The sequence below is a fragment of the Mobula hypostoma genome, chromosome 8, assembly GCF_963921235.1.
Source record: "Mobula hypostoma chromosome 8, sMobHyp1.1, whole genome shotgun sequence".
In the NCBI taxonomy this organism is placed as follows: Eukaryota; Metazoa; Chordata; class Chondrichthyes; order Myliobatiformes; family Myliobatidae; genus Mobula; species Mobula hypostoma.
In genome coordinates this window covers 39,217,650-39,230,746 of record NC_086104.1, presented here as the reverse complement: position 1 = coordinate 39,230,746, position 13,097 = coordinate 39,217,650, and the positions used below count along the sequence as shown (strand labels likewise).

The 13,097-nt window shown below is 41.0% G+C and overlaps 1 protein-coding gene across 2 annotated transcripts in view; it reads left to right on the top strand.

Moving 5' to 3' along the window:
* The window catches only part of LOC134350481 (echinoderm microtubule-associated protein-like 4), a 259,312-nt gene that overhangs the window by 129,627 nt on the left and 116,588 nt on the right, over positions 1-13,097 (top strand). Inside the window, exons 4-5 of one of the 2 annotated variants that reach the window (XM_063055692.1) lie at positions 8,809-8,832; positions 10,307-10,459. In XM_063055692.1, coding sequence (XP_062911762.1) covers positions 8,809-8,832; positions 10,307-10,459 — 177 coding nt within the window. The remainder of the gene's footprint in view (positions 1-8,808; positions 8,833-10,306; positions 10,460-13,097) is intronic. The other variant, XM_063055693.1, reaches the window with a different exon arrangement.

The following is a 13,097-nucleotide window of genomic DNA, read 5'->3' as shown; positions in this document are numbered from 1 at the left end:
TGCTGAACCATTTTCTGCCTAGTCCCACTGACCTGCACACAGACCATATCCCTCCATACACCTCCCATCCATGTATCTGTCCAATTTATTCTTAAATGTTAAAAAAGAAGCTGCATTTACCACCTCGTCTGGCAGCTCATTCCACACTCCCACCACTCTCTGTGTGAAGAAGCCCCCACTAATATTCCCTTTAAACTTTTCCCCCTTCATCCTTAACCCATGTCCTCTGGTTTTTTCTCCCCTTGCCTCAGTGGAAAAAACCTGCTTGCATTTACTCTATCTATACCCATCATAATTTTATATACCTCCATCAAATCTCCCCTCATTCTTCTACGCTCCAGAGAATAAAGTCCTAACCTATTCAACCTTCCTCTGTAACTGAGTTTCTCAAGTCCCAGCAACATCCTTGTAAACCTTCTCTGCACTCTTTCAATCTTATTAATATCCTTCCTGTAATTTGGTGACCAAAACTGAACACAATACTCGAGATTCAGCTTCACCAATGCCTTATGCAACCTCATCATAACATTCCAGCTCTTATACTCAATACTTGATTAAAAAAGGCCAATGTACCAAAAGCTCTCTTTACAACCCTATCTACCTGTGAGGCAACTTTTAGGGAATGTTGTATCTGTATTCCCAGATCCCTCTGTTCTACTGCACTCCTCAGTGCCTTACCATTTACCCTGTATGTTTTACCTTGGTTTGTCCTTCCAAAGTGCAATCCCTCACACTTGTCTGTATTAAACTCCATCTGCCATTTTTCAGCCCATTTTTCTAGCTGGTTCAAATCCCCCTGCAAGCTTTGAAAACCTTCCTCACTGTCCACTACACCTCTAATCTTTGTATCATCAGCAAATTTGCTGATCCAATTTACCACATTATCATCCAGATCATTGATATAGATGACAAATAACAATGGACCCAGCACTGATCCCTGTGGCACACCATTAGTCACAGGCCTCCACTCTGAGAAGCAATTCTCTACTACCACTCTTTGGCTTCTTCCATTGAGCCAATGTCTAATCCAATTTACCACCTCTCCATGTATACGTGGCGACTGAATTTTCCTAACTAACCTCCCATGCAGGACCTTGTCAAAGGCCTTACTGAAGTCCACGTAGACAACACCCACTGCCTTCCCTTCATCCACTTTCCTGGTAACCTCCTCGAAAAACTCCAATAGATTGGTCAAACATGACCTGCCACGCACAAAGCCATGTTGACTCTCCTTAATAAGTCCCTGTCTATCCAAATGCTTGTAGATTTTGTCTCTTAGTACTCCCTCCAATAACTTACCCACTACCGATGTCAAACTTACCGGCCTATAATTTCCCAGATTACTTTTCGATCCTTTTTTAAACAATGGAACAACATGAACCATTCTCTAATTCTCCGGCACTTCACCCGTAGTCACCGACATTTTAAATATATCTGCCAGGGCCCCTGCAATTTCAACACTAGTCTCCTTCAAGGTCCGAGGGAATACCCTGTCAGGTCCTGGGGATTTATCCACTTTAATTTGCCTCAAGACAGCAAGCACCCCCTCCTTTTCAATCTGTACAGTTTCCATGATCTCACTACTTGTTTCCCTTAATTCCGTAGAATTCATGCCAGTTTCCTTAGTAAAGACAGATGCAAAAAACCCATTTAAGATCTCCCCCATTTCTTTTGATTCCGCACATAACCGCATATACTTCAATCTATTTCAAATGTTTAAGTGTTATTGATGATGAAGGACTGAATACCATATTAAGACCATAAGAAATAAGTAGGTCATGCTGGTAGATGGCAAAATAATTAAAAGTGAGTTGAAAAGCATGTGAGCAAATAAGTTGCAAGGCTACAGGAAAATAAGACTGATAGCATTACATCATTGCAGACCTGATGTGCCATATTATCCAAAAACGTAGTGATTTGCCCTGAATGTTTTTCGTAAATTATGTCTGTACAGAGAATTGCAGGGAATTACCAAGCAGGATTAAACCTTGCATCTTGAGTTTACATATTTTCTGTTCAATGACTTTGAATTTCTATGCAAATGTTTTCCATTTAGTTGAATTCCACAAATTGGAAATAGGTTGATGGTCAAGCCCTATTAGTTGAGTAAAAGATTAGCAAAAGCAGTGCACGAGGCTGAACTCTTGCATGTTTCTCAAGTGGAATAGTGTTTAATTAGCTTTATATGATATGATCTTCTCTGAGGCCAGGCTTGTTTCATGGAGAATATTTTAACATGAGTTGACATAGCCAAATAGGATATAATTGGAGCAACTTGCAGTGATCCACATAAGCCAGTTAATGGTAAAGTTGCTCAATTTTAGATTTCTGATGCATGCTGAAATGCATGATGAATTTTATTTTTATAATAAATGAGGTCAATTAAATTTGGTAACACTCTGTACGCACTATCCTGCATGTTTGTATCCCCAAAGACTTGGGTGCCCTCCATCATTTTGCTATTTATTTAAAGGTGATATTCGATCCAGTTAAAACCTTTTTCCTGCAGTTGACAATCAGAACTTCATTGCCATGTTCACAATAGTTTCTTTTGCCCCATTAAACCTTTCAGTATTTTGTAGTTTGTTTAATATAAATACACTGAAACCAAAACAGTCATTATTATATACGTGGAAGTTTGTCAGGTGTTGGTTTGCTTTCCTGTAAGGCAAACTAAAATGCTAACAAGCATAAACTATGCATAGATTGCATAAATTTGCATAGAAATCCAAAACTCCTTCTGATTAATATGCTGAAGCTTTCTTTAACCTGTTTACTCATAGTCATAAACACATAAAAAATTTAGAAGGAGACCAGTTGATACACTGTACACTTGCCAGTTGCAGAAGAAACTGCTTTTAATAACTTCTTCCAGTATATGATACATTGAGTCAAAATTCATGCTACATGCAAGTACACATCCCTCACAACATTTGTTGGAGTGCTTGGTATCTACCTGTGTCAGCCTTTCAGCCAGTTAGGTCCAGAATCTGATTACCCACTAGGTAGGTAAAACTAATTTTCCCTCTTGTGCTGTATATTGACTGCATGGGCTTTAGTAAAGCATTTGACAAGATCCTTCATAGTAGTCTGATTTGGAAGACTGAGGCACATCAGATTCATGGAGACCTGATAAATCCAAAATTGGATTGGCCTTAGAAGACAGAAGGTAATGATGAAATGGTTTTACACTGCCTAAAAATCTGTGACCGGAGGTATTCTACAAGGCTCAGTGCTGGGACCTCTGGTTTTTGATGTATACAAGTGATTTGGAGAGAAATGTAGATATGCTGATTAATAAGTCTGCTGTTGACAGAAAAGTAGTTTGAGTTGTAGATAGTGAGGAAGGGTGAGAATACAGATAGAAATCAATAGGAATTATGGACAGAGAAAACCAGATGGTCAGTTGTGAACGATTACACTTCAGGGGGTTGACTCTGAGGAAATTGTGTTGTAAATGGCAGGATTATTATGAATATTGATGTACAGAGGGATCTTGAGTACTAGTACAGAGCTCCCTGCAAATGTCAACACTAATGGATAGGGTGGTAAAGAAGGCAGATAGCGCTTTCGCCTTTATTAGTCTGGGCATTAATATAAAACTTGGCAAGTTACGTTGCAGCTGTATAAAACTTTAGTTTGTCCACATTTTGATATTGTGTGCAATACTAGCTGCATTACAGGAAGGACATGGAAACTATGGAGAGGATGCTGAAGAGGTTCACTGGGATGTGGCCTGTATTAGAGACTATTAACTATAAGGAATGCTTGGGCAAACTTAGATTGTTTGGAGCATTGAAGGTTGAGAAATTAGTTGATAGAAGGATATAAAATTTATGAGCGGCATGGACATGGTAGTCAGTCTTTTCCCAGGGTGAGGGCATAGATATAAGGCGAGAGATAGAAAGTTTAAAGACTTTCAAAGCAAGTTTTTGTTTTACACTAGAGCATGCTGCCATTGGGTGTCGGTGGAAGCACCATTTAAAGAGGAATTTAGGCAGGCAAATCATCAAGCAGGGAAGGAAGGGATATTTACACATGTGCAAGCAGGTGAGACTAATTAAATTTGGCATCCCAGTTAATGCAGGTATTGTGGTCAAAGGACCTGTGCTGTACTGTTCTGCATTCCATATTACTTTAAATATGTGCTCCTGGTTTTTATTCCCTCAGCTAAAACCTCCATCGAGACCATGATAACAGTCAGTCATAGAAAAGTGCAGCAAAGAAACAGGTCTTTGGCTGATCTAGTCTGTGCCAAGCTAGTTAAACTGCCTACTCCCATTGACCAGCACCGGGACCATAACCCTCCATACAACTACCTGTCCAAACTTCCCTTAAATGTTGAAGTTGAGCTGACATGCACCACTTGCACTGGCAGCTCATTCCACACTCTCATGAGTCTCTGACTGAAGAAGTTTCTCTTTCTGTCATGTTCCCTTTAAACATTTGACCTTTCACCCTTAACACATGACTTCTAGTTGTAGTTCCACCCAACCTCAGTGAAAAAATGCAAACATGAGGAAATCTGCAGATGCTGGAATTTCCAGCAACACACATAAAAAATGCTAGTGAATTCAGCAGGCCAGGCAGCACCTATAGGAAGAGGTACAGTCGATGTTTCGGGCCGAGACCCTTTGTCAGGACTATCTGAAGGAAGTGAGGTCGTGGGACGGAACGGTAGGCATCCTTGACTGCTGTGTAGCAGTGGTCAAGTATATTCGGGCCTCTAGTGGGGCAGGAGACATGTTGGTATAACTTTGGCAGCGCCTTTCTGAGGTTGGCCTGGTTGAAGTCCCCGGCTGTAATGAGCAAAGCCTCCGGATACCTGGTCTCAAGTTCACTGATGTTGGCATACAGTATGTTCAGAGCACACTCCATGTCCGCCTGGGGGGGAATGTAGACTGCTGTCAGTATGACCGAGGTGAATTCCCGTGGCAGATAGTAGGGACGACACCTCACCTCCAGGTCCGGGCTGCAGGAGCTTGTCAGTGCCACTGTGTCCGAGCACCACCCAATGTTGATCAGTAGGCAGATACCACCTCCCCTCGTCTTGCCCGAAGACACCGTGCGGTCCATCCAATGGATCGAAAATCCCTCTGGTCGGATGGCACAGTCGGGGGTGGCAGGGGAGAGCCAGGTCTTGATGAAACAGAATACACAGCAGTTCTGCATCTCCCTGCGGTAGGTGGGTCTCCCTATAAGATCATCCACCTTGTTCTCTATGGCTTGCACATTAGCTAGTAGGATGGTGGGCATAGGGACCCTGAAGCCCCTCAGCTTCAATCTGACCAGCAGCCCAGCTCTTTTCCCACGCTTCCTCGGTAAGTAGTGCATCTTTCCAGGTCTCCATCGATGCAGTGTGTTGTTGTCAACTTTTTGAGGTAGGCGGAAGCGTCCCGCAGGAATCGATCGGCAGGTCGCGTCATCGCGCGCTCCAGGTCGGGCCAAGTAACGGGGAGGTTCCGCTGCCACTTCCAGCTGCCGGGGGCCCGGGCTGTCGATTGGGTCGGGCCCCGAAGCCGACACTTAATCCTGGATGGCCGGGCTCCTTGCTGAAACAAGTGCTTAAGCCGAGTCACAGTTGCGGAGGCCTCCACTCCAGCCAAGCCTCGGGCTCGATTTCCGAGGTCGGTGGTGGAGGCCTCACTTCTGGCAACTGTGGACGGCCACCAATGGGGCTTTACGGTGGTCGCTCCGGGGAAGCGTCTGGGGCACCTTGAGGTCTCTGCCGTCACTTCTGTGTGGTGGTCTGCTCCGGAGAGGTGCTGGTCAGAATGGGCCATGACTCCAAGCGCTCCGGCACGGTAGCATACCGCGGGTCTTCGGGAACGTGGTGGGCCTCGTTGGTCGGGTCTAGGTGCGGTCCGGAGTTTAAGAAGCAGTTCTGGCGCGGTGGTCTCCAGCTGGGTCAGTAGCTTCGCCAGGGTGTTGTTGTTGTTGATCTTGATCTTGCTAAATTGGAGGTTTAGAAGGGTTTCTCGGGTATAGGATAGTGGAGAGGGCAGTTTGCTCGGGAGAGCACGTGCAAAGTCGCCAGTTACCGGCACTATCTTTTACGGACAGATGGTACCTCTTCCTATAGATGTTGCCTGACCTGCTGCGTTCACCAGCATTTTTTATGTGTGTTGCTGTTGAAAAAGCTCGCTTGCATTTACCCTAACTAAACCCTTCACAATTTAATAATAATTACAACATAATTTAATAATATATTGAACATAGTAATATATTAGGTTAGATTAGATTCAATTTTATTGTCATTCTGCCGAGTGCAGATACAAAGCCAATGAAATGCATTTAGCATCTGACCAGAAATGCAAAGAAGAGTGTTATTTACAAAATAACTGCAAATAAAAAAAGTGCTACAGCACACAAATATAAAAGTACTGAGACAGTACAATATGGATGCAATACTGCTTAGTGCTGTGATGAGAGGTTCAGCAGTGTCACAGCCTCAGGGAAGAAGCTCTTCCTGTGCCTGCTGGTGCGGGAGCGGAGGCTCCTGTAGCGCCTACCAGATGGGAGGAGAGTTAAAAGTCCATGGTTAGGGTGAGATGCATCCCTGATAATGCTTTTCGCCCTGCCAGGCAGTGTTTATGGTAGATGTTCTCAATGGTGGGCAATTGGGTGCCGATAATCCGCTGGGCAGTTTTCACCACATGCTGGAGTGCTTTGCAGTCCGATACGGGACAATTGCCACACCACACTGAGATGCAGTTGGTGAGTATGCTCTCAATGGTACAGCGGTAAAAGTCCGTCGGTATCCTGGGACAGAGGTGAGCTTTCTTGATGCTCCGCAGGAAATAAAGGCACTGTTGCGCCTTTTTGATCAGGATGGAGGAATTCAGGGATGAGGTGAGATCCTCGGAAATGTGGACACCAAGGAATTTGAAGCTTGATACATGCTGCACTACAGTTCCGTTGATGTAGATGGGGACGTGAGTGTGACTCTTGGCATGCCTGAAGTCCACAATGATCTCCTTGGTCTTCTGGGTGTTAAGGGCCAGGTTGTAGTCGGCACACCACGCAGCCAGGTGCTGAACCTCGAACCTGTAGGCCGTCTCGTCATCCCCGCTGATCAGAGCAACCTCCGTGGTGTCGTCTGCAAACTTGATTATGGAGTTAGAACCATGTACAGGAACACAGTCATAGGTGAAAAGAGAGTACAGAAGAGGGCTCAACACACAGCCTTGAGGCACGCCAGTTACAGCATAGTATCAGGCCTTTCGGCCTGTCCAGTCTCTGCAGAGCTGTTGTTCTTCTAGTCCAATCAGCCCATACTTGGATCGTAATCCTCCATAACCCTCTCATCCATATATCAATGCAAACTTCTCTTAACTGCTGCAACTGAATCTGTACCCACTACTTTTGCTGGCAGCTTGTTCTACACTCACATCAGCTTCTGAGTGAAGAAGTTCCCTGTCAAGTTGCCCTTAAATATTTCAGCTTTCACCCTAACCTATGACCACTAGTTATACTCTCAGTCATGTTTGGGAAAAATTGCATGTATTTATCTGATCTGTAGCCGGGAAAATTTTATATACCTGTATAAGATTTCTCATCATTCCAAGCTGATGTTTGTATAGCCTCCAGCTCAATGGGATGAATTGTTGGTTTCTCCTTCGCTAATTTTTTCTCTCCTCCCTCCTCTCTTCCTCTATTCCCCATTCTGGCCTCTTGCCTCTTCTCACCTGCTTATCACCTCTACCTGGGTCCTCTCCTCCTACCTTTTCTCCTATGGTCCACTCTCCTCTCCTATCAGATTCCTTCCTCTCCAGCCCTTTACCTTTCCTACCCACTTGGCTTTACCTATCGCCTTCTAGCTCTCCTTCCTCCCTCCCTCACTTTTTTTTCTGGCATCTTCCCCTTCCTTTCCAGTCCTGAAGAAGAGTCTCAGCATGAAACGTCAACTGCTTATTCATTTCCATAGATGCTGCCTGACATACTGACTACCTGCAGCATTTTGTGTGTGTGTGTGTGTGTGTTTGTGTGTTTGTGTTGCTTTGGATTTCCGGCATCTGAAGAATTTCTTGTGTTCCCCCTCATTTTCCTACACTCCAGAAAATAAAGTTTAACTAATTCAACTCTTCACTATAGCTCATTTCCTTAAGTTCTGGCAACATCCTTTAAAATTTTCTCTACCCTTTGTCAAGCCCATTGATTGCCTTCCTGTAGGTGGATGACCAGAACTACATGCAGTGAACCAAATTTGGTCTCACCTTAGTGAAGTCTCCTGTGAGCCTCCAACTCCTGTTCATAAAAAAAACATCCCAACACACATCTACTTGCTTGCAGTTAAAACATATTCTGGCCATGGCAACATCTTAGTTAATCTTCTCTACATCCTGTTCCTGTGGTGTGATGATCTGAACTACAGCAGCCTGCAGCAGTTCTGTATAATTCTATTATAACCTCACTGGCGTAACAGTCTGTGCCTCAACTAACACTAGAAAACATCCCGTGTGCTCTTTGTGCCTCCAGACATCTTGATATCCTTCCATATATTATGTTCCCTTGTTGCAAATAACTTTCTGCTTGTTTCCTTGCAGTGCATGTGCCTGAAGATGAAATCTAGAGAATGTATACTATGGCATCCTTTTATATTTGATAAAACTGGAATTTGCCAGAGCATGATTGTATGTTTGAGGTTTTGCATAAATACAGAGCTACCCAATAGTATGTTACCACACAGAATTTGGCCTTTTTAAAAAATTTAACAAGGTGCTTGTTTCCCGAATTTCTAATTGATTGTATTTTCCTTGATTTAAATATATGTGTAACCATCAAATTATTTCTCTTTTAAATTTGCAGTTATGGGTTGAAAGAGCAAAAAAAGTAAGTTTATTTTGCGTATTATTAATTTTAGAATGTTGGCTTGCATTGTTGGAATGGTGCAGGTGCTATTCTGTAGTAAATGAATGTCAGAGAAATTAAAATCAAAAGCAATGTGTGTGCAAGAGAGATTTTTCTGTGCATGCAAGTTGGTGGGCATTTGCATTTTTTTTATCGTCAGTGGAGTATAATTAACCATTTGAGTATTGAATATATTATGTACTTTCATTTTGGTTTAAATATATTTTTTAATTGTAAGTCAGAATACTTTTTAAAGTTTTAAAAATAATAGTATTAAAAAAATTTCCTGAGTAATTTAAGCTATTCTAAGAACACTAGGCTAAAAAATAAAATCTGTACCCAAATGGTTCAAATTGCTCGTGAAAGTAGTGGTCTAGATTGTATGCCGTGCATGTAACTTGGATTTAAGAACCAACTGTGACTTCACATGCACCAACCTAAAAGGTATACTTTTTATTCATTAATGTGCATTTTCCTCATAGAATGTTTACATATTCATTCATGATATTCTCCCAGGTGTACAGCAGTTCAGATAAATGGTTAACAATTAATACATACAGCTGTACTACGCAGAATGAAAGTTGCAGAGTGAAAATAAACAATTGTCTTTCGAATATGTTTTATTAATAAGCAAAGTCGAGGATATTTTCTGCAGCAAAAAATGCAGCTAAGGATTGGTCATGGTGTCTCTCTAAATGGAAATCTCGAATTACTTGCTTTTGTATTTGACTTTCTAGACATCAGAAATCATTTTGTTTTTAATGTTTTATAAAGCTTCAAGTTTCTTGCTATGAAACTTTTTTGACACAGCTTTTCTCCTCCTTGTTTAGAATGGATATCCCTTGAGTGTGATTTGGTGTCGCTTTTACTTCTCTCTTCCCCCAGTATTCTCAGACCACTGGCCAATATTTTGGTTTGAAATGGTGGCCAAGCCAGCTGAATCTTTGAAGTTTTTTTTTTAATTCAGTTTTTGTTGGAACTCCCACATCCTTCCTTTGCCACTGGATTAACAAGTTTTCTCAGCAAGAAGCTAAAGATTTAAAATTTACGAAAAATTATTTGGTAAATGAAAAATGAATTCATCTTGGAAATATCAAACCTTTTTTAATTCAGTAAAAATATTTCTAATAGTGAGTTCAAACAATCTGCATTTTATCATGCAAAACACTACAATGCATTATTTTAAAAATTTACGGCGCAAAACAAATCCAAGTATGTAAGGATTCAGATTTTATTCTTGTGAAGTGTCTCCTTTATATCCATATTGTTTTTTTGGTAAAGCATTATTATATACGAGGACTTTGATTATAAAATGAAATATTAATTTATTCTAGCAGCATCCTCCTTTAATTTAACTGCTATTACGTGTTTACATGAATTTGCATTTAGTACAACTTTGCTAACTAATCAATATGATTTTTCTTCGTACTTTTTGTCGTTTGACGCATTTTTACAGCAATCCAGAGAAAAATGAAAAACACGAGGAAAAAGAGACAAATGGCGAGACTCGGTCTAATCATCAAAATCAAGCACAAACTTGCCAATCCTCTCAATCTCCCCAATCGCAAAGCCACACCCAAGAGAACAAGAACCCTGCTTCAACCAAAAGGTTCCAGGATACAGTAATACAAAACGCAATAGGGTTGTAACGATGTCAAAATCCTTATCACTATTAGTTTTTAAAAGGCCATAAATTAAAATTCTGTTGAAGGACATGGTTTTGAGATAGAATGTAAGCCTGGTCATTAAGTTTTAATGAGTTCCATTTGTTGTCCTAGTTGTCTTTTCCTTCACTGCAGTAGCTTCTCAGCTGTCTGTTATATTTCTGGTTGGAACACAGAGTCAGATCATCTGGATTTTAATACTAAATTTTTCAAGAACTCATTTTGGGTTATCTAATTGAAACACTCTAAAACATAACACGATAAAGTAAAAATTACGAATAACCTCTTCTTGGGCTTCCAGCTGGGTGCAGGTATCAATTTTAACTGACATTTTTGTGACAACTCTGCTATCTTCATCAGAAATGATGCCTGGGCATGTCTAGTCCAGTGGTATATATACCCCTATTGTCCATCCTACCCGATTGGTTACTCCCCATCCAATCAGATTTCCGCTGTCCCACTTTGCTTACAATTAAATTTTAGTTCTTACTTGGAGTGAGACCTTCGTCTTTGTTAAAATTCTTTTTCTTGAGTTTTATTTCAATAGCTTCCTTCACCAGGTGGTCTCAAAAGCCATTGGCGGGGTCCAGTAGTTTGGTGCTGTCAAAGTCAATCTTTTGGCCATTGAGAATGGAATGTTCTACCACCGATTTCTCCGGCTAACCCAAATGGATACACCTCCTGTGTGCCTTGATGTGGGTTTCCACTGGGCGTCCCGTCTGCCTGATATATGCTGCTCCGTGTTCACAGGGAATCCTGCAAATACCAGCCGTCCTGAGTCCCATAAGCTATGATTTGAGCTTCCTTATGGGTTTGTGGATGGTATTAATCTGACATGTCTTCAGGGTTCAATTCTCACTACCGTCTGTAAGGAGTTTGTACAGACCGTGTCCTCAGATTCTGTTTGTTCAGACAGAATCTGTCCTTGCACTGTAAAGAGTTTGTATATTTTCCCCTTGACCACATTGGTTTCCTCCCACATCCCAAAGACATAGAAGTTAGCAGATTAATTGGTCACATGGGTATTAATTTACTGCCGGCTCATTGGGCCGGAAGAGCCTGTTGTTGTGCTGCGTCTCTAAATAAGAAAAATAACCATTCACACTAGAGAATTTCAAAGATTCCCCACCCTCTAAGAAAAAATTCCTACACATGTCAATTTTAAATTATGCCTTATCTTGCAACTGTTCATGTTGTTCAATATTATCATTCCCTCAGCATTAATCACCAAGTTTCAAAACCTGGGCATCTGTACCTTCCTCAGCAGCTGGAAGTCAAAACAAAATTACTTTAATTGATTTTAATGCAAAGAGTCTGACTAGTAAGGTGGATGAACTCAAAGTGACATGATTGAAAGATGGACTGCATTAGTATCTATCTCATTATTGCTGGGCACAGAATTTTCAGATGAGAAAGATGGGGTTGCAATAGAGGGGCTGGTATTCTACTGTTAGTTAATGAATTTATTATTTCAGTACTGAGGAAGAATATCTCAGAAACTTCATTGAACAAGTTCATGCAAATAGAGATTAGGATTAAAAATGGTGTCACTTTTCTGGAGTGTATTACATTCCACCCAATGGTCAATAGGAGATATGGCAACAGATATGTAGGCAAATAGAGAAGAGGCATCATAAAAATTTATACTACTAGGGAATTTCAATTTTCCAAATATTTACTGGGATTTTGGATGATACCTAGATTGGGGACCGAGTGGACAGTGAGGAAGACTATCAAAGCTTGCTTGAATTTCTGTAGTGGACTTGTTGAAGTCTGTTTGGCCATCTTAATGGCCTCTTTGAGCAGAAATGTAAGTGTTGTTGTTCATATTTGTTTAAGAGGTGACTTTTTGTATATTAGCACATAATAGAAGTAATTTCTTATTTGAATGGAGGAACTACGCTATATTGATCAAGTTGATTAGTTTATCAGCCTTGTATTATTGAAGGGTTATCTCAGTACAATGTATTTATGATTATCGTTACAACTCTAATTCTTAATATTTTTACTGTACCAAGCTACTAAAACCTGACTAGTATATTGGTCTGGATCAACTCCTAACAATGTTGTTTCACAAACGTTGTTGTACACCCTGTACTTTTAGATTACAGACACCATTCAGTTTCAAAGGGTTAAAATCTGAACCTGAGAAGGTTAAAGCAGGTTAATTTTTATTTGAAAATTAAGTCTGTTTTGTCAATAGGATAATAACACAAATGGAACAACAGTACAAAATAATTACCATAAGTAAAAATGAATTTTATCTCAGAAATTCTGTTCACAAATGCTTCATCCAGTTCTATAGTCATTGACTGTTACTTTAACATTAAAATAGCAGAGAGTAGATTGCATGCTCTACATTTGCACAATGATACAAGCAGAAAAAAAATCAGACATATATTTTGGGCTAATAGTACTTTTTTTTTAATGAGCCAACATGTGTTGTCCAAGATCTGGACTTGGGACCCACAAAGCCTATCTTTCCCAGGTGCACCAGTCTGAACAAGCTGGCTCTCTGTATGTGAGCGACATCCCATGAGGTGGAGTGGGCCTTGGACATCTAATCCTAAAATCCTTCCCTCA